This window comes from Labrus mixtus, chromosome 23, assembly GCF_963584025.1.
Source record: "Labrus mixtus chromosome 23, fLabMix1.1, whole genome shotgun sequence".
Taxonomy (NCBI): domain Eukaryota; kingdom Metazoa; phylum Chordata; class Actinopteri; order Labriformes; family Labridae; genus Labrus; species Labrus mixtus.
Window position 1 is genome coordinate 1,071,964 of NC_083634.1, and position 24,444 is coordinate 1,096,407.

At 39.9% G+C, this 24,444-nt stretch overlaps 3 protein-coding genes across 8 annotated transcripts in view; 1 reads left to right on the forward strand and 2 right to left on the reverse strand.

Moving 5' to 3' along the window:
- The window catches only part of kdm6ba (lysine (K)-specific demethylase 6B, a), a 118,983-nt gene that overhangs the window by 79,808 nt on the left and 14,731 nt on the right, over window positions 1-24,444 (reverse strand). The window lies entirely within an intron of this gene.
- LOC132958896 (uncharacterized) lies at window positions 10,704-14,908 on the forward strand. Its single transcript, XM_061031980.1, has 6 exons — window positions 10,704-10,908; window positions 11,009-11,135; window positions 12,456-12,598; window positions 13,034-13,181; window positions 13,279-13,527; window positions 14,626-14,908. The coding sequence occupies exons 1-6, from the start codon at window positions 10,704-10,706 to the stop codon at window positions 14,891-14,893; spliced, it is 1,140 nt and encodes a 379-aa protein (XP_060887963.1). The 3' UTR covers window positions 14,894-14,908.
- LOC132958554 (uncharacterized) lies at window positions 15,511-19,642 on the reverse strand. 6 transcript variants are annotated; one of them, XM_061031475.1, is made up of 9 exons: window positions 19,324-19,642; window positions 18,902-19,140; window positions 18,707-18,807; window positions 17,901-18,095; window positions 17,223-17,453; window positions 17,016-17,141; window positions 16,522-16,662; window positions 16,219-16,330; window positions 15,511-16,086 (listed from the first exon to the last, which is right to left on the reverse strand). In XM_061031475.1, exons 5-9 carry the CDS (start codon window positions 17,325-17,327, stop codon window positions 15,869-15,871), a joined length of 702 nt encoding a protein of 233 aa, XP_060887458.1. In that variant the 5' UTR covers window positions 17,328-17,453; window positions 17,901-18,095; window positions 18,707-18,807; window positions 18,902-19,140; window positions 19,324-19,642; the 3' UTR covers window positions 15,511-15,868. The 6 variants fall into 6 exon arrangements, with proteins under 6 accessions (XP_060887458.1, XP_060887459.1, XP_060887462.1 ...); XM_061031476.1 differs by lacking the exon at window positions 17,901-18,095; XM_061031479.1 differs by lacking the exon at window positions 17,901-18,095 and having other exon boundaries at window positions 18,707-19,140.

The window sequence follows — 24,444 nt, forward strand, 5'->3', positions numbered from 1 at the left end:
AGAAGAGACCTAGGTGGTGGCAGTTCCTAATCTCACGAACAACTGGTGAAAATTTGGGGGTTCTAGGTCAAACATAAGTGTATGAAAAAGGGATTTAAAATTTGAGTCTACGGAGAGGAGGGAGAGGGGGGAGGGGGGGCACTTGGCCTTTAAACCGACACTGGGCGTGACTGCACGATTGCGCGTGTCAGCAGCACACTGGCAGACCATAATGCAGCATAATGGACTTTTTGAATGGGTTTTTGCTTAGATTCCTGGAATGGGATCTTTGGTCAACACAGATTGTGTTTTTGTAACCAACCTTAAAAAACATCAGTAAATACCCCCTGAAAGATCTAATAAAGAGGTCGCTCACAAGTGACGATAATCAATACGTCATTATTTGATGTCAGTGTCATGCGCCCGTTTGTAGTTCTTATCGCCGGCCGTTTACTTTATTGATTGCATTTTCTGGTATTAATCTAATCCGTCAGGATTATTTTGTTAAATAAAATTATGAAATCATATAAATCACACAAACTGTACAGTATTGTCTTTATGTATTGTTACATGTTATAGTTTATAATGTTGCTAATATGCATCGATCTGTTCCAATCGTTTTATTAAATTTGGTTGTAATGAAAGACATCCATAAAAATGTAACAGAAATGATTATTTATTGCATAAGAGATTAGTTTGATGTCTAGGGTCTGATGTAACCCGTTTTAAGAGCCGCGAACCGAACGTCCACTTCCTTCCGGTTCGTTGTTGATAGCGTCCATAAGCCTCAAACTATCTTAAAATATTGCATTTTCCACCGAAAATAGAAGGGATGTCCGCCATGGTTTTTTTTTTTCGCCAGGGGAAAACTGGGCAGTCACGTGACCTGAGGTATGCCTATACAAAAGAATAGGCAAAAGGAAACGTAGACATGTCACAATTTTAGAGCCCTTATTGTGAAACTACTACGTTTTGCGCTGTGGACCAACGTAGGTATTACACATTTTGACATGAGATTGGGTTGTCCAAAACCTGGCGCTGTTTAGGACTTGCAATGTAAAAAAGGCTATAGAAACACTTCCATATCCACAGTTTTAATGACTTCTTTTGGCAATTTATACATGTGTATTTAACTTTTAAAAAGCAGTTTTCATCACATAATTTAAAGCAATACTGAGTTGTTTTGCTGCTGATTTTGGGAAATAACATTTCAATTATTATATTCAAGATTATAACAGATTTGTTGTAAAATTAACTTGTTCTTTCTGGGTAGCTAGCAAAAAGTTTCTTGCTTCATAACAGACAGAAGCCAAAAATAAGTACTTAAATGGGCAAAATGTTGGAGGACAAGGAAAGAGTAAAGAGGTGAAATAAGAAAGAAAGATAATCTGTGTTGCCTCTCTAGCTCGGTCTCACTCTTCAAAGTCAGCTTTATCTTAAACAGCATAATCTCCTCTCTACTTTGCTTTCATCTTTCTTCTCCCTCTCTCCCTCTCTCCACCCTCAAACCTTCTCTCATTGTCTCTTTCATCTAGGAATTTGTCACTCCTCCATCGTCCTCTCTCTGTAGAGGGGCAGTCAGCAGTGATAAACTGTCACTGCAGTGAAAACACAGCAGAGGTGATGGCAAGACATGCTCAGTTGTGTAGCTAACTTATCCGTGTAAACAGACAAATATTGGCAAGAACAGTGTGTTCTGTTATTCACCATGACACCTGCTCTATCCTCATAGGGTTACTACTTCACTGTTTCCTTCATATTGAACATTTTCATTTCATAGAGAGAGAGAGGAGAGAGGGGGAGAGAGGAGAGAGAGGAGATAGAGAGAGAGAGGGAGAGAGGAGGGAGAGGAGATAGAGAGAGAGGAGATAGAGAGAGAGAGGAGAGAGAGAGAGAGAGGAGATAGAGAGAGAGAGGAGAGAGAGAGAGGAGATAGAGAGAGAGGAGATAGAGAGAGAGGAGAGAGAGAGAGAGAGAGGGGGAGAGAGGAGAGAGAGAGGAGATGGAGAGAGGAGAGAGAGGAGATAGAGAGAGAAGGGATAGAGATAGAGAGAGAGAGGGATAGAGATATAGAGAGAGAGGAGATAGAGAGAGAGGAGATAGAGATAGAGAGAGAGAGGAGAGAGGAGAGAGGGAGAGAGAGGGAGAGAGGAGAGAGAGAGAGGAGATAGAGAGAGAGGGGATAGAGAGAGAGGAGATAGAGATAGAGAGGAGAGAGAGAGAGGGAGAGAGGAGAGAGAGAGAGAGGGAGAGAGAGGAGAGAGAGAGAGGAGATAGAGAGAGAGGAGATAGAGAGAGAAGGGATAGAGATATAGAGAGAGGGAGAGGAGAGAGAGGAGATAGAGAGAGAGAGGAGAGAGAGATAGAGAGAGGGAGAGAGGAGAGAGAGAGAGGAGATAGAGAGAGAGAGGGAGAGAGGAGAGAGAGAGAGGAGATAGAGAGAGAAGGGATAGAGATAGAGAGAGAGAGGAGATAGAGAGAGAGGAGAGAGGAGAGAGGAGAGAGAGAGAGGGAGAGAGGAGAGAGAGGAGAGAGAGAGGAGATAGAGAGAGAGGAGATAGAGATAGAGAGAGAGAGGAGAGAGAGAGAGGGAGAGAGGAGAGAGAGAGAGAGAGAGGAGATAGAGAGAGAAGGGATAGAGATAGAGAGAGAGAGGGATAGAGATAGAGAGAGAGAGGAGATAGAGAGAGAGGAGATAGAGAGGAGAGAGAGAGAGGGAGAGAGGAGAGAGAGAGGGAGAGAGGAGAGAGAGAGGAGATAGAGAGAGAGGAGATAGAGAGAGAAGGGATAGAGATAGAGAGAGAGAGGGATAAGATAGAGAGAGAGGGAGAGGAGATAGAGAGAGAGGAGATAGAGAGAGAGAGGGATAGAGATAGAGAGAGAGGGAGAGGAGAGAGAGGAGATAGAGAGAGGGAGAGATTTTTAAAAAACCTTTATTTACTTCTCAAAGAGAAGTCAGATTATTTCTTCACCAACAGCAAACAGACAAACAAACAGCAAAAATCAAATCATTCATTTTGATTCAGCGACGGTGTAATATTGGTATCACAGTCTAAATTCACATTGCTTTTTTTTCGGCTTTACAAATGCACGGCACAGCAGGGGCTCCAAATATATACACAGTCAGACATTCACACACACACTGACACAGCGCTGCACTTTCTCGCTGTCACTCCACCGATCCTGTCTCGCCCTTATAACGCTTAATAACGTAACATTAAAGCAACATAATAGGGCTACAGAGAGAGAGATGAGGCTTCAGACTGGAGGAATAGAAAAAAAACATGAAGGTAAAAGGAAAAAAAACAAAAAGAGAAAGAGACAGGGATCGGCTCCTCATGTCCTTTTTACTTCTATTTCTGAGCTGAAAGCAGCAAGTGTGTATATCTGTGTGTGTATCTGTGTGCTTTTGTGATTTCTATTTTTAAACCACTGAACTTGGCTGACTGCTTTATTTTCTTCCCTGACTGCACACAAGGAAACTTTCTGAGTGTGTGTGCCCTTTGCACGTGTCTCATGTTTTCCATTGTAACAGAGGAGGGAAATGTGTGCACGGTTTCCTGACAACAAAACTACATTCAAGAAAGCATGCCGACATTCACCCATTCTTCCATTAACCCCCATTCTGTTAATGCCACCTACATCAATAAGGAGACCACCCATGATAACTCAGATGGAAGCAGTGGTGAGCAGAGAGCACAGCTCCAGCTGGGACTCCTGCTTCTGATCTCATCTTTGTGCTTTCTTGTCACACACAATCTCATACACACCCAAATCAAGCACACAGACACACACAGGTTAAACAACCAACAATGCCTTTAATTGTTTTGTTTCCACATGAAGTGAGTGAGTGCCACCCCCCTTCCTCCCAATTTTCACTCCACCTTACTTTCCCTCTACTTCATTCTGTATAACTGATTGTCGGAATTATTATGAATGAATGATTTGGGGCTGTGGGATGGCCAGGGTAGGTGTGTGTATGTGTGTGTGTGTGTGTGTGTGTGTGTGTGTGTGTGTGTGTGTATGTCTGTGTGTGTCTGTGTGTGTGTGTGTGTGTGTGTGTGTGTGTGTCTGTGTGTGTGTGTGTGTGTGTGTGTATGTCTGTGTGTGTCTGTGTGTGTGTGTGTGTGTGTGTGTCTGTGTGTGTCTGTGTGTGTGTGTGTGTGTGTGTGTGTGTGTCTGTGTGTGTCTGTGTGTGTGTGTGTGTGTGTGTGTGTGTGTGTGTGTGTCTCTGTGTGTGTGTGTGTATGTGTGTGTGTGTGTGTGTCTGTGTGTGTGTGTGTGTGTGTGTGTGTGTCTCTGTGTGTGTGTGTGTATGTGTGTGTGTATGTGTGTGTGTGTGTGTGTCTGTGTGTGTGTGTGTGTGTGTGTGTGTGTGTGTATTGTCTGTGTGTATGTCTGTGTGTGTGTGTGTTTGTGTCTGTTATGTCATCTCAGAGCCAGCACGGCTCTATTAGTGGAGTTTGATTCATAAGTAGGAAGGCTCACTTCAGCGATTCCCATGGCAGCCATCGGCGCAATAAATTCATTACACACACACACACACACACACACACACACACACACACACACACACACACACACACACACACACACACACACACACACAAACTAAAATGTCAGCAGAGGGACAAAAAAATGTGTCTGTGAGAGAGAAAGCTGAACAAAGAGAGGATGAAAGCCAGGAAACAGGAAGTGATGAGGGAGGAAATTAAAGGAGGAAGGAAACAGAAAGGGGAGGGACAGAAATATGTGTGGGAAGAGCTGATGCTTTGTTACTGTTTCTCCCCACTTGTGGGATGACGTACAATATTCCTACCTTTTCCAAAAACGAACAAAAAGGTCATTCTTTGTATCGCTGCTGCCTCCTGGCAGAGTTCAATCATTGATGACTCGTACCTCACATCTCCCTTCTCATCTAGCTGTCTCCAGGTATTAAACTCATCCTGTTATAAATAAAACAAATCATTCATGACTGTGACTGATGATACGCAGCAGTGTCATCAGTGGATGCACACGCAACACCTCAACCTGTTCCTGTACAAAACGAGAGTCATTAACACCAAGGACATGTATTACTTTATTAAAGAGAAAGACATTTCATTACAAATTACTTTTAAAAACTCATTGGCCATTATTCAAATACATTTTAAATATTTTCATAGGAATGTTCACAGAGGGACCCTGATGTAGTTTGTTAGCTAGATGCTAACACATAATGGACATTTTACTTTAATACTACAAGCATAGTACTTTTAACTTCAGAATCTATTTTACATAGTAATGCTCATTAAAATCATAGTTTGTATAGTCTATAGTCCTTTTCAAAATGGGATTTTGCAAATGCACCACAACGTAGCTCGATGCTTTCTTCTTCTTTTGATAATGACAGTAAGCAAAAAACGTTCAGATGCGCTACAGCCACCATCTAATGATAGTATACCGCAGTACAACTAGGCGCCACTAAAATCATGTGATGTGAGGATGTGATAGCCAGCTGCATGAAAACCTCGATTTATTTATGAATTAATTAGTCCAAATATTCAAAAAATGATGACCCATCTCTAGTTTATTTATGTACAGTTCCACCACTTTCCTAGAATAAATACAGTTAAATTAAGTTGTTGTCCAGGGTGCGCCAAAGCCAAAATAATGACAGAGGACCTTGGAGTTTTATTTTAGCTTTGTACAGGGGCTTTACAAGAGTTGGAATGGCAATTACTCAAGAAAACAAGGCAAAGCAGTCCTACATGATGCCAGACTTGTAAATGCCACCTGGCTCGGGTTATGGCAACCTATGCAACTAGAAAGCTAAAAAGACCCTAAAGAACTCCATGAACCCATAGATGTCAAATATGCACAAAAAACACTCCTCAGCCCTCGACACACAGAAAAGACAGGAAGCAGTTAAATACACAAGATGTGTGAGAGAGAGCCCAAGTACTTTAAGAAAGATACAGTAGGACTAAAAGGTTAGTGAGAGGGAGGGGAACAAAAGCTCAATTCATGCACAGACTAAGAAAACACAATAACATAAATAAACAAACAAACTTTGAAGCAGACTGAAGATACAAACAGACTCGGTGTGCAGGGCTTCTTTGGAACGGCCCCATGCACCACACAACAAGCTGCATGAAATATTCAGTGAATTTTCCAACATGTGCTCTTTCCCCTTTCCATGTGTAGAAGTGCAAAAAAAATGTAGAGTTGGTTGGGGTGGGGAGAGGAGAGGAGAGCAAGGAGGGAGGAGGGGGGAAGGAGTCAATGAGGGCAAAGGCAGAGCGAGCAGCAGGAAAGAAAGGACGACCAAGCCAGGAACTGAGAGAGAGAGAGAAGAGAGAGAAGACAGAGAGAGAGAGAGAGAGAGAGAGAGAGAGAGAGAGAGGGAGAGAAGATAAGAGAGAGAGGGGGAGAGAGAGAGAGAGAGAGAGAGAGAGAAGAGAGACAGAAAGAGAGAGAGAGAGAGGGACAGAGAGAGAGAGAGAGAAAGAGAGAGAGAGGGACAGAGAGAGAGAGAGAGAAAGAGAGAGAGAGAAAGAAGAGAGAGAGGGAGAGAAAGAGAGAGAGGGAGAGAGAGAGAGAGAGAGAGAGAGAGAGAGAGAGAACCCAGCTGACTTTGTTCCAAGCTACTCCCCCTAGCAACAGTCCTGGCTCAGCCTCTGTCTCATTGGCCAGCTAACAGCATGCATCACAATCCCATGCATGGCTCCTCAACCAATCAGGGGCTTCCTTGCAACTCTGCATTTTGGATTTCATTTTCACCATGGCAACACAACCCTGCTCTTGGTCCTGGATTTGGCCTATCTACTAAACACATGTTCAAACACACACACACACACACACACACACACACACACACACACACACACACACACACACACACACACACACACACACACACACACACACACACACACACACACACTGCTGTATATACAGTATAGTCGACTTACCCTTGATGAGTTTGCACAGAGGCAATTGGACTAAAAGCATCAGAGGTATAAACAAAAGTCACATGGCAGACAATCTGACTGAAACAGCTAACAGCACTGCATCTGCACACCTGACAATGTGAAGTAACAAAGTGTGTGTGTCTTGGTGTTACACACTGTGGAGAACACTGAAGAGCTAAGATAAGAGTTCACACAGACACACAGAAACACTGTAAACTCTTGGATCAGTACTATCTGACACTCACATTGAGGAGCAGAGACACACTGTTCCTCTCTGTGTTTGTCAGCACATGACAGATGAAAGAACCCTACAGTCCACCCTCCCTTCCTCACATACACCCTCAAGGTTGGAGAGATCAATGATCAAAGAGGAAGAAAGCATCGTGCATACACTTTACACAGCAGCCTGTGTCATCAGTGTGTGAACTGGTGTAAAAGCACTTTGAGAAGTCAGAAAACTAGAAAAGTGCTACATAAGCTAAAGTCCATTTACCATTTACACACACAATCAGGAATTTGTTTCTTATAGATACAACTTTAATAAATATTAATACACCATTTGATAAAATTCTAAAAAGACAAGTGTCTTTAAAAGATGATATAGGTGGATAAAAATGTGGATGCATTTTTTTAAGCAATTAAACTCCAGCTCAGGTTGTAAGTTGCTGCAAGTTGAAGACATTTTCATTTCAAACTTGTAGTCTGTCCTGTACTTCTCCTGCTTGTTCTCCACTTATGAAATCCAATTTTAGGAGCTAAAATTATCTAAAGTCTAGGTCTCTTCTTTGTATTCTTTTCTCCATAAAAAACAAACAAGTCATTTCTGTGTCACTGGAGGAGATAGCTTACAACGATGAGTCCTTAACACTGCACATCATAGAGACATACAGTACAGACACTAACTAGCTATGTCCTCTTTGTTCTCTCAGAGAGGGGGGCTGTATAAAGGCTTGAAGGAGACGAGGGAGAGTATCACAGATATGAAGAGAGGAGGAGAAACAGAAAGAAATGAGGTCGAGAGATATATGAGACAGCAGCTCCTCTCTGCAAACACACACATGATGAATGAGTCTGCTGCCTACAGAGCCAGCATGTGTAGGTTCACCACACAGGAGTATGTGTGTGTCTCTGCTTGGGAGTGTGTGTAACTACAGACATCTGGGCCACTGTGGTAATGACTACACTGGAGGTTGATATCCAGTATCCCCTTCCCCTCCCACGAGATGAAACACAACTATCACACCTTAAAAAAGAAGCCAGGGTCAGTTGTTAAACTGAACAGCAGAGGGTCCCTTTAGGTTTGTATCCTACCAACAGCAATTAGTCAGCCAATTACCCCAGGGTCTAATTATAACTGCCAACTATAGGAAGACTTTGGGAGGGGCAATAATGGGCTCTTAAGGTAGCTGGTGTTTATCTAAGTGATCAATTATTAGTATGATGTCAGGGAAAGGTCAGCACCTCACATCCTGAAACAGTCATTTCTGCTCTGCAGCGGTTCATTGGCACAAAAGAAACCAAGTGCTTTAATTCTATTAGCATTTTTTGAAGTACACATTTGGATGCCGTCACAGAAGCTACTTAGCAGGCAATACATTTAAAGAGCCAGACATTCCTAAAGAATTAAGTTATATTTGTCATGGCTTTTATTTTGTAATCAAAAACAAACTTATATTTGCACGTCGGCTAGCAAAGTTTATTTTTTTACTCAAGAATAAAAATGTCACTCCTTGAGTTGAGCTCAAGCTTTAGGTGAAACGGTTACATCACTGAATCCAGGATAGGTTGATCAATATGTGTGTGTGTGTTGCTGCAGAAGTTCCTCTCATCAAGTTATGTGATAAAAGGAGTGGCAGCTGGCTTTCCAGGAATATACTCTCCTACATGAACCTTCACACACACACAAACACACACACACACACACACACACACACACACACACACACACACACACACTGAGACAAGCTTATTGAGACATTCATGTGTACATTCATGCACACGTTTCTGTCTCTCTTTGCTTTGTTACACACACACACACATCAACATGTGTATACAAGAAACTCCTTGTGTATATTTGTGTGCATGTTGTTTATCTGCTAGCAGCTCTGTGAGAAACAGGTAGGCCGGTAGGAGAGCGTCTGCTCCTCTTGTTTGATCAAATACAGAATACTTCCAGTCTGTTTGGACTTATTTCCATCTCTGAACTCAAAGACCTTTGTCAGAGAGTGATCTTGTGTTAATCGGTTCTGAAGACATGAGATACATTTCTCAGCAACCTTTATAGTAAAACTATTTTTGGAAACAGGTGACAGGAAACAGTTTAACCTACTCCCTCCACCATGCTGTTTCAAAAGACAATGTGCTACATTACTCTTTTTTTTTAAGATTTATTTTTGGGGCTTTTTGTACATTTATTAGAGAGACAGGACAGTGGATAGAGTTGGAAATCAGGGAGAGAGAGTGGAGAATGACATGCAGGAAAGGAGCCACAGGCTGGATTTGAACCCGGGCCGGCCGCCTGGAGGACCACAGCCTCCATACATGGGGCGCACCACCAGCGCCCCGCTACATTATTCTAAAGCACTAAAGTCTTGTTTGTAAATTAACATGCATTTAAAGTTAATGCTCCTTTTATTCAATATATTTAATGTCATCATAGAATAAATATGATTTGTATTAAGAATAGGTTGTTTTGAATATATATCTTATCTTACATAGAAACTTGCATTCGGTTTTATCAACAACAACTTATATATCAGATACTTTACTTTTCAGGAAGCTATGGTTCTAGTGAGAGAGATCGTTATTGATTTTCTGACTAAAATGTCTTTTCTGTACAAATGTCTCATGCTTCATGGGAATGAGCTGTCTGAAAAAAGATTATGTAAACGTCAACATGTTATCGTGAAAAATGTGTTTTTATCATGTACAAATACAAAGCTTGCTTGCTTTGAAATGATAATATCAGGTTATGTGACTGTATCATCTTTAAAATACCTTGGATTCTGAAATGTAGATACGCTGTCTATCAAGCTACATATTCAACAACTAGTAAAGAAGCTAACATTTCGGCTACGGTTTCGATGATGATGTTTTATATTTGAATCTTCTTAATCCTTTAAATCTTTGAATACTGTATATCATGGTGCGTTGAGGTTCATAAATCTTAGGGCCCTGACTCATTGCATGATCTATGCATCGAGGTTGACTGACCTGCATTGTCTATTCATAGACCAAATCAATGGTATGTCTTTATTTATAAGGCTATACTTGTACTTACTGTAATTGTATTCATAAAAAGGTCCTGGAAGTCACAGTCTCGTCTTTGCAACCCAGTCACAAAAGGTATCTTTCTTACACGTTCCCTATTGCGTCTTGAAATGGGGAAAAGGAGACCTGGAAACTGAGCCATTGTATTCAGTTACAACGCTACTGGATCCATAAAGACAGGTATGTAGGGTCTTTTATTAACCCTATTTAATAAGAGTGTGTGTGTGTGTGTGTGTGTGTGTGTGTGTGTGTGTGTGTGTGTGTGTGTGTGTGTGTGTGTGTGTGTGTGTGTGTGTGTGAGGCAGCCTGTAATACTATAGTTTTTTCTTTAGTGTAGACACTAAGCAACATTTACGTTTATTTTGTCAATGATTAAAGCGTGTAATTTTATTTCTAACAACTTTAAATGTTCTATATATTTATTCTTATTGATCCAGGTACTTCACCAATGCAGAAACCTCACGAAAGGCAAGGGATGCATTACTGACAGAGGTCAGGAAGATGGAAGAAGTGATGAGGAGGACCAGAGGAGGAGCCTCAGAGCCAGCAGAGAGGACCTCATCAGCCTCAGAGCCAGCAGAAAAGATGCCTCGGATGGAGGCTGCAAGCCAGAGCAAACTTGGAAGCATTTTTGATGAAATCCTGGAGGAAAGCACATCTGTGTCAACCCTCACAAGTGTAGGTATTGAAGTGCAGACCTACTTAGGTGAGCCAACTATTCTGCGTTCGGACAATCCACTGCTGTACTGGAAAGTTTACCAACTTCCTGACGGTCACAGCAACTACATTTCTCTGTGCACCTTCAGCAAGTGTGGAGAGCGAAAGGCTCTTCAGCACAGCCTCCATTATTATCGATGAAAGGAGGAACAGGCTGACGGCTGAGAAGGCCGAAATGTTCATCTTTTTGAAGAAGAACCTGCACCTCATGTTGAAGTGACCTAACTTGTGTCACATAAGGACTGTAACATCAAGTGGTTGTGACAGTTTAAAGGTCAGGCAGCTACTTATGGAGGACTAAAAGTGCCAAAATGAAATATATAAATATATAATTAATTAAATGCACGTGTTATTAAATAATTAAATAATTATTTAAATGTGTCATTAATTATTTAAAATTGGTAATAAATAAATAAATAAATAAATAATTTATGAAATACATAAATAATTAAATAAATGTTTAAATAATTATTTAAAATGTTAATTCATTCTATGTAAAAACACATCTATTTATTCCACTATTTATTTAATTATTTCATGTTTCCTGCTCCAGCAGTATGGAGGACTAAAAGTGCCAAAATGAAATATATAAATATATAATTAATTAAATCATTAAATGTGTCATCAATTATTTAATATTGGAAATAAATCAACAAATATATAATTATTTAATTAATTAAATGCATGTGTTATTAAATAATTAAATAATTATTTAAATGTGTCATTAATTATTTAAAATTGGTAATATATAAATAAATAATTTATGAAATACATAAATAATTAAATAAATGTTTAAATAATTATTTAAAATGTTAATTCATTCTATGTAAAAACACATCTATTTATTCCACTATTTATTTAATTATTTCATGTTTCCTGCTCCAGCAGTGCATCATGAAATAATTGTATCTGTCATCCTGTCCCATCAAACTCAGTGGGCGGGATTAACGCTGATCGAGTCACAAACCATTGCTTTGGTCTGCAGGGTTGCCAGACTAGGCGGTTTCCCGCCAAACAAACAAACATACAAACATGGCAGCAATCACAGAGGATCTGCATGAGCTCTCCCGTGAGTTAATAACAGATATTTTAGACCTGGCAGAGAATGTTGACGCTGGGATTTCGGACCCTGAACATGTGGCTAGCAAAGCAGAGGGATTTATTGAAGTTCTTGGAGTTATTTCCGGTCTTTCTGACCAAGATATTGACAGAAGAGTGTTCGCAAACTTAAAAGAAGTTCTCCAGCGCTTCTCCCGTACGGGGCCGCAACACACACACGGACCAGGGCGCCCGGCTTTTGACATACCCACTGCCGTTCTAGAGCATCATGTCCGGTGTGGGCTACCAGCGAGTGAAATTGCTGAGAGGTTTGGAGTTTCGAAGAGGACAATCAGAAGGCACATGAAACATAGTGGCCTAAGGTATTCACAGTTAAATTCACGGATTTTATTAAGATTATTAGTAGTGTACTGGCGATGTCATTCATTTTAAAAGGTGTTAAGTGAAATGTAACATTTTGTTTTTTGGTCTGCGCAGAAAGACAGATCTCTACACACCTGTTGATGATGATGCTGATGAGGAGTTGGACCGTATTGTAAGCGAAGTCCACAGAAGCCATCCAAACACCGGCTACAAGCTAATGCGTGGACATTTGAATGCTAGAGGTGTGCGTGTTCCAAGTGAGTACGATCCGAGCCCAATATGAATAAATATAAATAACCATGAACTAGGCGCAAGGTCAATGAGAATATATATTGTTAAGGTAAGGCTCATGTATGTATTCTTTAGCAACGTAGCAGCTGATATATCTGAAACTCATTTCCAGGGTAAATCCAGATTTGTATCCTGTTATTATGAAGTTTTATATATCATGTTGATGATAGATTAGGTGAACTCTGGTAATTTTTGAGACTGTGGTGGTTTTGTACTGGATTTACAAATTTAAATCCATGGTGTTGCCATTTATTACAACACCCTAACCATAACACTATCAAAATACTCATAAATATTTGAAACTCTGGTATTTTTTTCCCAGTATTTCTCAGTTAGATTTGAAGTGTTTTTTTTTTAAAAATAAATAGCCAATAAGTGTATGATTATTTTCTGCTCTAAAGTCTCAAGACTGCGAGAGTCTTTGCACAGAGTGGATGCTGAGGGAGTGTACATGAGACCTCTACGGCTGCATGTAATAAGACGACGGCAGTATTCTGTTCCTGGCCCAAACTCTTTATGGCACATAGATGGTCACCACAAGCTCATAAGGTATCAGTGATATTAGTTGATAAACAATGCAACTTTCTATAGATGTCCAAAGAAATTATCACATTAAAGCTTTTTTGTGTTCAAAACTGTCTGACAGGTGGAGATTTGTTGTCCATGGTGGGGTGGACGGATTCAGTCGACTGGTGGTCTACCTGAATGTGGCTGGCAATAATAGGGCTAGCACTGTCCTACAGAGCTTTATCAATGCCGTTCAGCAGTACGGGCTGCCGTCAAGGGTACGGTCTGATAAAGGAAGAGAGAATTCAGACGTAGCAGAATTCATGATCAGGAGCAGAGGTACCAACAGGAACTCTCACATCACAGGCAGAAGTGTACACAATCAGCGGTAGGTACAATATCTGTTTGGCGACTACTATTACACAGTGGTGGACAAAGTACTCAACTCCAGTACTTGAGTCAAAGTATTGATACTCGTGGTCAAATCTTACTCAACTACAAGTAAAAGTTGCTCGGTCAAGATTTTACTCAAGTTAAAGTACTAAAGTACTTTTAAAAATACTTAAGTATTCAAAAGTACAAAGTGCATTTTCTAATATCAGTGCATTGCTGTATTGTTTTCTCAGTGCTTATACAGAACCTTGTAACTCTCTGAAACCACCTAATGATGTATTGACTTACAAGTCTATAGAAACACCTGTAAAAACTTCAGCATAAAATGCAATCAAAAACAATAAGGACAGCTATTGTCATTTAAATGTTTTATTTAAATATCCCCACCCAAAAAAAACAGGAGGGCCTTTTTTTTCTCCCCACACATTCACTGTGGGGGAGTTGCAAGTTTACTGTTCAGTCCATTACCGCGAACAAACTACAACTCTGCTTTCAAGAACTCATCATCCAGTTGAACCACTTGGCTACATGGCAACATAACCCTTGCCTTAATAAAATCTGTAAACCGCCCTGCATTTTTCCATGTCTGTGGAAAGTGATGGAAATCCCTAAAAGATGGTGCACATTTAGTCTCTTTCCTCAGCTTCTCCTGCCATCTCCATTGCCGAGTTTTGTTTGAATGAAGGCGGGAGAGCTTGCTACACTGAGCGTTGATGACGTATTTCCAAATCCATCCCATGTGTGAGCGGTGACTGTGATTGGTTCCCTTCTATGAGGAGCACAGCGTGTGGCCAATTGCATTTTAGAAAAGAAAAACACCAACAGCTGACTACAAAGCTATGCTGAGCCTAGAAGGAACCAGTAACGACAAGCTTCCTAGAAATGTAGTGGAGTCGAAAGCACAATATTTGTCTTGTAGTGGAGTGAAAGTCATAAATTTCCAAAAAACAAATACTCAAGTAAAGTACAGTACTCAAGTAAATGTACTCCATTACTGTCCACCACTGCTTGTACAAACCATAGCAGCTCAATGTATTTTAAAGCTTGAGATTATACATTAATTAACAATTTGTCAATTGCATTCTAATTGCAGAAAAGAGAGGATGTGGAGAGATGTTTATGAGCATGCCCTAGACCTCTTCTATCAGATCTTCACTTCATTGGAAGATCAGGGAACACTCAATCCAGACAACGAAGTCCATCTTTATGCCATGCACCGGATCTTCCTTCCCCAAATTCAGAGAACCCTCAGCTCCTTCAGAGATGCTTCGAACTTTCATGGACTTAGAACTGAAAGGAATCAATCACCTAATGAACTCTGGAGAAGATACAGAGAGCAAGGCCCCATGGAGGAAATTTAAAAAAAAGATTGTAGTTTTACACTATTATTGAAACCTTTTGAAAAATATATAAATATTTTGTAGGTCAGGAGATAGAGGTGTTTGTCACTGATGTTTCATTAAAGTATCACCTTTAGCAGATTTATTTGTCCTCAAATTTCTTAGAAGAAACATTTCAGACAGATGATAATTGGACCCACTATATTTTAATAAAAGAGTTTCTGTTATCACTTCGTTCTTGTTTTTGAACGAAACATGAGAATCTCTTCTGTCTCCTGAGCTCTGACAGAACAACATCTGAGCAGCAAAGTCTCTTATGGTGCTTAAAACTTAATTTGTCACCAACATAAGGACCAATGATCAATCCCATGAATCTTGTGTGATGACATGTCATAGTAGTTTAAACAATATGTCAATCAAGGTTATCTTCTGTTCAGGTTTATGAAGACTATGGGATCGACTGGAATGGGCCTCACAATCAGCATGGAGACACTGTCAGTTCCTGAGATTCAGATGGCCCGTGAGCTCTCAGATGAAGAGGTTGCCATTTTGCCAGTTTCAGCAGTTTCTTTAAATGATGCAATTGGATCATATTTGGAGACAGTGCAAGTTTTGTCAAGAATCATTGGAGACTGATATCTTAACCAGGCCTTTTATTTTATTTAGCATGTGCAAATGTCACTCATGAATTAGTTAACTTGATTTGTCAATAAAAATCTGAAATAATATGCTGTTTTAATGCAAATAAAACCAATTTGTCTAGCATAGAGATATTTCAACAACCTCATGTAGCCAATGACAACAGGCAAGGACAGCAAGGTGATGCACATTGAAGTATCAAGCAATTGACAGAAGAGCAACAACAAAGCAGTATCATTTTCAGGGAAAGAAAATACTGCACTGTATTTTAAATGTTAGAAAAACACTGAACTCACTTCACTCAAATTGACCTTTTCTACTGAATAAAAGCATAGCAACATCATTGCCTGAAAATACTTAAACAAGACCAAATCCAGTGTGTGCACTGTCTATGGCAGCAACAAGTGCTTCCTCGAAGTCTTTGTAGGTGTTGTAATGAGCTGGCAGCTTCAGTGTTTCAAAGCATGTGGAGGATGATGGAAAGGTTCCCCCGGAAAACTCCACTTTGAGTTCTGGAGGGAGCATTTCCCAGCCGACCCAGAATTTCAGAAACTGGGCCAGTGTATCTGATGAAGCTAAAAAGTCAGAAAGTGGATTAAGAACACAGTGCACTGTAACTGTTCAAATCCCTATGCATTTCATATATTCTACAGTGTTAAGTGAGATGTTTATGGGACATAATAAATCACAAAATAAGATAGCTATACCTGTTTCAATGAACATCCGTAGAAAACCAGTGATGCGGCACTTGCACTCAATGTCAAGTTCTTCATCATCATCACTGTCCTCCACAGGCCATGTGATTTTGTCTAGGAACATCTGAAAAAAAAAAAGTTTAAAAATTATTTTGGTGTCTAGGATAATTTATAATTCAGCACTGATGAAAAGGAATATAGATTACAGTCTTGGTAATTGAGAAAATATCCAGCTCAGTAAATTAGACAATAAGATTTGCACACACATTTATTAATATTTAAAGTATTGTTAATAAGTTGGATGTACTAAATCACCTGGGGTACAAACTGCATTCCTGCCATTTTCGGAAAAAGAAGTGGGACAACATCTGGCCTAGATGTCAGCAGGGGCCATAGCATCACATCTTTCAATCCATTTCTCAACTGTTTAATTTGGCGCATGGTCCTCCTGATGACCTACAAGAAAGGCCAAACCCATATTACTGACCAAATATTAAAATTCTACAAAAGTTGGCACAGTAGAAAGTGTTTATAAAACTCTAATGCAGTGCTTAAGATGTATTTTTCCCCAATTATATCCTTTCATATTGCAACACCAAACCACTCCCTGCCCAGATTACAAGTTAAAGAGTGTTTAGGTTCTGTAATAATCCTGCCTGCAGTTCCAATTAGTTTGTGATTGAAATACAGATGTGCAAAAGAAATGCAGACGTGATAGAATTGCTTAGCTTGAAACATAATTGATGGATAAATGGGGGATGAGTTCAATTTCAGAAGGAGAATTCACAAAATCAGCAGGAGAAACTCACCGCGTGTACTAGAAGTTTGTTATGTAGCCACCTCTGATTCGTTTTAGTGACTGCTGGGAGATCCCAAGACAGGGAAAGATCTGACACTGTGTCCTTCTGTTCCTGAGTAAGTTCTTCAAGTTCAAGCTAGAATTTAGATCATACAAGGTATTACACCTGTCCAGGAATTTTGTAAGGCAAAGGTTTTTTTGTTTGTGTGTTACATACCATTGTTATAATACTCCTGATGTGCAGATCAGGACAGTCCTCGACAACAATTGTTGCCATTTCAGGGTCCCCATTGAACAGTACATGAATAACAGCAGGACTCATGCAAAAAGGAGTGGGCTATCATCCTTCCTGCAACCCGGACGAGGTTGCTCTCAATAAGCACCTCTGATGCAGCTGGAACGAGATGGTCAGGCTCACCTTCAAATAGCAGAGTTTGGCCCACTCCTCCTGTAAGTACCAACAGAGCAGGGGTTAAAATCAAACAATTAACTTTTAAAATGCATGACATTAACCTGAATAGTAGCACATTTACCAAGATTCATTCTGAATCCAAACTGGAGTTTGGATATTATTGTTGTCAGAAAGTACCACATCACTCCCTGTCCAACAGCAGCATCACCTGAAAAAAAAAAAAGAATACTGTATACTGTTAATAACACACTGGAAACAAGCTGTAACAAGGCTATAGGTGCTTGACAAGTTTTAGGAAGGAAGGACAAACACATTAACTGTTATGCAGACAGCATGAACAGCCAATGCAGATTATCATATAATGATTAATATCAGCCAAATTACCTGATGGGACCAGTAAACCACTAATACCATTCCATATAAGACATACAATTGATATTAATGTAACATATATATTTATATTATGAACTCTATTCTACTAACCATCAAGGGTACAATGAAGTGGACATGCCCATTCCTGTTGCTGTTTATAGAATGAGAGAAGTGCCCGTTCCCTGTCCTCCTCACTCTCCCTTACATCCATTTTCAGTTGAAGAGGCTTCCCAGTTGCATGTTCACTTAGTAGATTATCTTTGAAAACTTGGGCAGCCAGAGTTGGTTCTTTAATAATCTTCCAGTCTAGACAAGAACAAAAATAAATTGAATTACTTTGCATGTTAAATGCAGATAACCTCTCCCAATCAACAGAAAAGGAGGAACACCTGAAAAATGTAACAGAATCCAACAGCCTTTTAATAGATACTAGGAAAGTCCATTTCTACTTCACTTTCATCAGAATGATGCTTATTTGCTGTTTTAAGTCAACCAAGCTTCACTTAGATGTGGAGTCTGTGTAAATGTGTTCTGTTGAACTGTATGAGGAAGTGTTTCTAAGGTTCTACAAAACAGCAGTGATAATGGCATGTCTTATAGTCGTTATTTATTATGGTTAAAAGGTGTTATTCTTCTATTGACTGAGTTCTAATTATGCACAATATTATAGCATTCCTACTGTGATGACACAAACCATTGTCAAGTTCTTTAAGATCAATCTTCTCACTTTCAATCACTACTGGTTCTACTTCACTCTCTACAGATGTTTCAGGCCTCACTGGAACGCTGTCCCTGTCAGTGGGTGGCTCTCTATCATTTTCCTCACCACGGTCTCCCTCTCCTCTATGTGTTTCCTGCATGGGGGTCCTTGAAGTTCAGAAAATTTTAATTCTTATATATCTTTAACAAGTGCATACCCATCACAGTTAGCTCGGTGCAGTTTCATTTCAGAGAAGGGAACCTCCTTCTGACAAGTGATACATGAGATGGCTGGACCAGAGGCATGTCCCGAGCTTTCCTAAGAACAACAAATCTGTTAAGTATTGATTAAAACTCCACAGTGCAATTTATTTTAACTATGTATCAAATGGTGACAGTGTAAATTTCCATACTGAATCAATGGGTAGGTCCTGTTGAAGTGGTCGTATGTAAATTGTAGCCTGTCCAATTGTTGTAGATGGATCTTTTAGATAGGCAAGGGTGTATCCTGTGCTGGGACATTGAAGAAGTCCAAGATTTCGACTGCGAGTAGATCCTGCAATTTTTAGAAACTCAAAGCCTCCCCCTTCTTGCAGCTTTGGAAACACCTCCATCAGTTTATTTGTTACAACCATGGGATCGTTGTCATTTCCTGTAAATATACATAATGCACATTAACTCAAATACCAAAAGAAAAGAAGAGAATCACGTAATTAAAGTTTGAGTCTAATATGTAAAATAGGTGAACACAAATGGCAATAAAATGAAATTAAAAATACAACTCCTACTAATGTCAGGACTCAGTGTTTTGCCAAATTTCTTGTTTCAGACCCACCTGAAAAGATCACCCTTTGTTCTCCAAGTCCTGAAGCAAGAAGGTCTGCTTTAAGCTGAATGCTTGGAACTTTATCAGCTTGTTGTCAGCCAAACAACAGAAAGTGTGTGTGTAGCTTCTTCGGATGACTTGGCTCCGTGCTGGCCGTCTCCTGGCGCCGCCGCCGCTGTTGTTGTTGTTGTTGTTGTTGTTGTTGTTGTTGTTGTTGTTGTTGTTGTTGTTGTTGTTGTTGTATGGAGCAAAGAGCCTTGCTACTTCGGCTGCAACAGAGAGAATGTTACAGCTCCCATGATCGCCACTCAGCTAAAACATCCTTAAGTCCCTGCTTAGAGTAATTTCAACGAATGTCACTGATAAATGTAATAAAGACAGCAAACAACAACTAAAAAGAAATAACTAATAATACTCCAACTTAAGGGCTGCTGACATGCTAACACCATTCTGCCGACTAGCTAGCTTCGTTTAGAAGCACATGTGGCTATCCTTACCTACCTTGAACAGGTGTACGTGGTGTAGCGACAGGTATCTGCTGTACCTGTGCTGCCGGTGGAGTTCTCCTCAGAGCTTCTTCAATCAAATTAGCTGCTTCTCTTAGCAGCTCCGGAGAGGTTTTGGACATCCTGCACCTAACACTTTGCACCAATGGCGAGGTGTACGGGTAAGGTGATTGATCCGTCTTCACTTGTATCATCAGCAACTATTTTTTCGGCGACAAATGAAGAGCGTACCGAAACGAATATACGGATGAACACTGCCACCTAATGTATCGGAGTGCATTCACTGCTTCAATCCATGATCGATCTGTCATGACTTGCTTTGCTGAGTAACCAATCAGATGTTAGAAACTTTGACGAGCAGCAGTGACAGATACAATTATTTCATGATGCACTGCTGGTGTAGGGACCATGAAATGATTAAGTAAATAGTGAAATAATTAAATAAATAGTGAAATAATTAAATGTGGTTTTACATAAAATGAATTAACATTTTAAATAATTAATTAAACATTTAATTAATTAATGATGTGTTTCATAATTTATTTATTTATATATTACCAATTTTAAATAATTAATGACACATTTAATGATTTAATTAATTATATATTTATATATTTCATTTTGGCACTTTTAGTCCTCCATAGGCCTACTGCTGTCTTGTCATCTCAAGGGAAAACCAAATATTTTAGTTTACCTTACAATTATCATTTCAGATTGTAATTGTGTTTTTACTAGTTCTTCATTTTCTACTAGTGTTAAACATACAGTTCAACCCAAAGGTTGTATGTGAAAAAAGAAACAGAGCTGGCACTGTTTAATTTTCTACCTTTAGATTTTTTATTTATGTGTTATTTTCAGTGCAGCTAATTAGATATCAGGTGTAACAGCCTAGAGTTTCTCTTGTGAGTGCCTGTCATTTTTAAGTACTGTGTTCCACTGTACCTTTTCTATTTGTGATGCTATTGTTTATTTTAAGTTATAGTTATTTAAGTTACGATCTACATTGCAACTTAGTGGGAGTGGCCTGTGGTGCTGTGCATTCTGGGATTTGAGTCAAAAAGACACTTTCTGCCTTTTCTCGGCCAAGAAGGCACCAACTTCAAAATGTATTTCACATTTCTACATATATGACCCAATGTCAATACAGACTCATGTTTCAACAGGTGAAGTATCCCTTTAAAACTGCCTGCCTTCTCTAATCCAAACAAATCTGGATCATTCAGGAGCAGAATCTAAAGTTAGAAGGAGGACATACTGGCTGCTGCATTGTTGTCAGAGAAGCCAGCACTTCAACATAACATGTTTCCTTAATGTCTGATCAGATAGTAAGGTACCTTTTTGATTTAATTCAGTAAATAGCTTAGAGATTGGTCCTTTAGAGCAGTGGTTCTCAAAGTGGGGTCCACGAACCATAGCTTGGGGGTCTGCGAAATATTTGTGAATTGTTTGACATAAGAATATGAGTAATGTAAATCTTCTTTGATAAGGCTTAATGTGTGTTTTGAAACACTGTTAAATACACTCTGTGGTTTGTTCAGAGCTTCCTGCCAGTGATTTGGATAAGGAGCAAATAATTCATCAAGTTAAATCACTAACTGAAAGTAAGTTTTATAATACATGACAACATTTCTAATTTAAGACTATTCAGATTATGAATTTATTCACATTAGTGCACACAATTAACGATCAACTTCTAAGAGGAGCTAAAGAATAATCTCTATAGGGATTATTCTTTTTAGAATATAACTGTTCAGACATACATCATGAAACAGGGCCCAAAAAAAACAATGCTGACACTCCAGCAGATCAAATGCACAGCCTTCACTCGTACTGCTTTTTCAAAAGTCAAGTAAGAGCATGTAGAAATAAAAAGCTTCAAGGTGTAGTCTCATATCAGATCGATAGGATCTGTCTCTACTCTCTCCTGTCTCACCCTCTTCTCTCCTCTTTCCCTCTGCTGGCCTCTCACACACAAAGGCTGGGGGAGGCAGAGGGGGAGGGGGAGGGGGGGGAGAGGCAGGCACAAAAGGCTGGGAGCTGTAGGCTTGCCCTGGGAGGGAGAGGGATGGCAAGGGGGTGGATGGGGGGTAACAGGGTCAAAGGGGGGCCACAGGGTGTAGATGGATGGGGGTGGGTAGAAACCTGAGAATCAGAAAGCCAGAATAGTAGAAAGATGGAGAGCAATAGAAGAAAGGGAAGCTCCACGGGTGAGCACAAGAAAGCTAACAGGTTTAGCATATTTTTAGAAATAAAGCAGCCAGTTTGTAAAATGCTCAGTCACTATCTGCTAAAGCCTGAGTAAGCATTCAAGACACACACATCCACATCTTTAGCCCCCTTTAAGCACAGATCAGTTATTCAGAGTAGCAACAACAGCTGAACCTAAATAATAACACAAACTCTGAGGACAACTGAAGGCTATTTGAGTCCAGCTAAGGTGACAGGTTTCCTCTAAAAAATGTTTTTATTAGATACATCTGCAGTGCGGTTTAACCCAAACCTAAGTTTCAAGACTTACCTTCATAAACATTTTGAAAGCCTTATCAACATCACATCACAAATCTTACCCGATTAGACTGCACACAATCACCATCTTGACTTACTTTGTCAGTTATTGTAGTCTGTATGACTCGAGCTCTATTTTTTATTATTTTTATATTTAAAAATGATGTGAAAGCACACACAAATCCAACTACAAAGCTCAATTGTTGACAAGCTAGACAACTTCTGTTCTTCTGTCAAATGTGTCATTTGAACAAACAGCAAATACTACAACCCGCTTCAATCCATCGGCTTACATTATATCAACACTCTGCACCTGCAAGTACCAAATAAAACATGCACGGGTAGTTTGTATTAGTCTTCTAAATAATGCAAAGCAACCACTTTTGCACCACTACAAATCTTTTCCACACGTACTTTCAAAATAAAAAAAAAGATTCAATTTAATAATACGTGAGTAAGAACTTTAAAATGTAAAGGTTCTGTTCACAATATTACTGGAATAATGTGTTACTCTTCACCTTTACATATGACAGGTATTATAGATTTGTTTTGGTAGTTGTTAGATTATGTTTGTTGTATCACATTAAAAGCAAAATGCTAAACATCACTTCCTACCCTCCAGAGTTTTATATACTGATGCAACACCTCCTGTCCCCAACTTATTCCCTTGACCTGCTTAAATTAACAACATCACACTCTTCTTTATAACCTTTCATAGGGCTTTAAGATGTTCCTGATTAAAACACTTCAATGTTATGAAAAAGTTCTTAGAGTATATACACTAGAAGTATTAACAGACACACTGGTGGATATGCCGACACACACACTTTCCAAAATTACACACACAAATACTTAGAATGCAATGACAGCTGAGTAACACAGGCCACACGCACAGTGAAGGACAGCAGGCGTGTTGAGCATCCTCCACTTTGCAAACTCTTGTCTTCCCCACACACACAAACCCAAGAGACAAGCACGCACACACACAAACCCAATGCCCTCTTTTGCAGCAAACTTATATAATCAGAGAGGCCGAGGAGCTCTCGTCTCTTTTTCATCATATCTTTCCATTCCTCTTATCTTCAGCTCTTACTCTGTTCTCATTCAGTAAAGCACTCTTTACATAGGCAGTGTTTCTCTCTCTCCCAGTTGCTGTTTAAACTGATTGCATAAATGTGAGTGTTAAAAGTTTAAACAGGGAGAATGTGGTAATACGCCCTCACAGATCTGCAGGAGGCGAGTGATATCAGCTCCACCTCTCCTTCCTCCCTTGTGACACTCCTCCCTCAATGACACGGCTGACGATGACAGAGGAGGAGGACGATGAAGAGGTGTTTTCCCCCCGCCTTTTATTTCCTGTCCACCTCCTCACCCACTGCTTCCTGCACTCCTCCCCCTGGAAATCCTGAGTCAGCTCACCCTGCCTCTCTTCCTGAATCCTTTTTTCTTCTTTGAACCAAACATACTTTTCTTTTCTTTGATTCCGTGTCCTTTTATCTCAGGGTATGACATTTGTAAAAAAAAAATATGGTTAGGTGTTGGGCAGCAGGAAAACAAGGGAATAACATTTATGTCAACTGAAATATGCTCACTCTTTTATCACTGCTGTGACAAAGTTTATATTGAATGATAACTAGAAATGTCTTACAGTAGAAACCCCTGAATGTTCTGGAAGCATACTTTTCTTTTTTGTTTTCCGCTTTTACAGGGTGTGGCAAATGTGGCTGGCACATGGATTGGAGTTCTTAGAAGGAAGAAAAGGAGAAGTTGGAGGATGCTGACAAAGCAGATGGAAAAAGTTATCCCAAATTGTACTCCCCCTGCACTGAGCATGCTCAAGCTGTCTATTGCTTGTATCAAAGAAAACATTAAAAACATTAAAAGCTCTTTCTCCTCTACACACCAATGACTGCACCTCAGGGGCCCCTTCACAACCACCTGGAGATAAACTTGCTCAAGACTAGAAAAGTGTCCATACACTCCCACCCTCACCATACTTAACTGCACCTCCAGGTTCCTGGGATCCATTCTCCCAGGACTTGAAGTGGACCACCCTTATATCCACACATTCAGGAAAAAGGCCCAGCAGAGGATATACTTCCTGTGTCAGCTCAGGAAG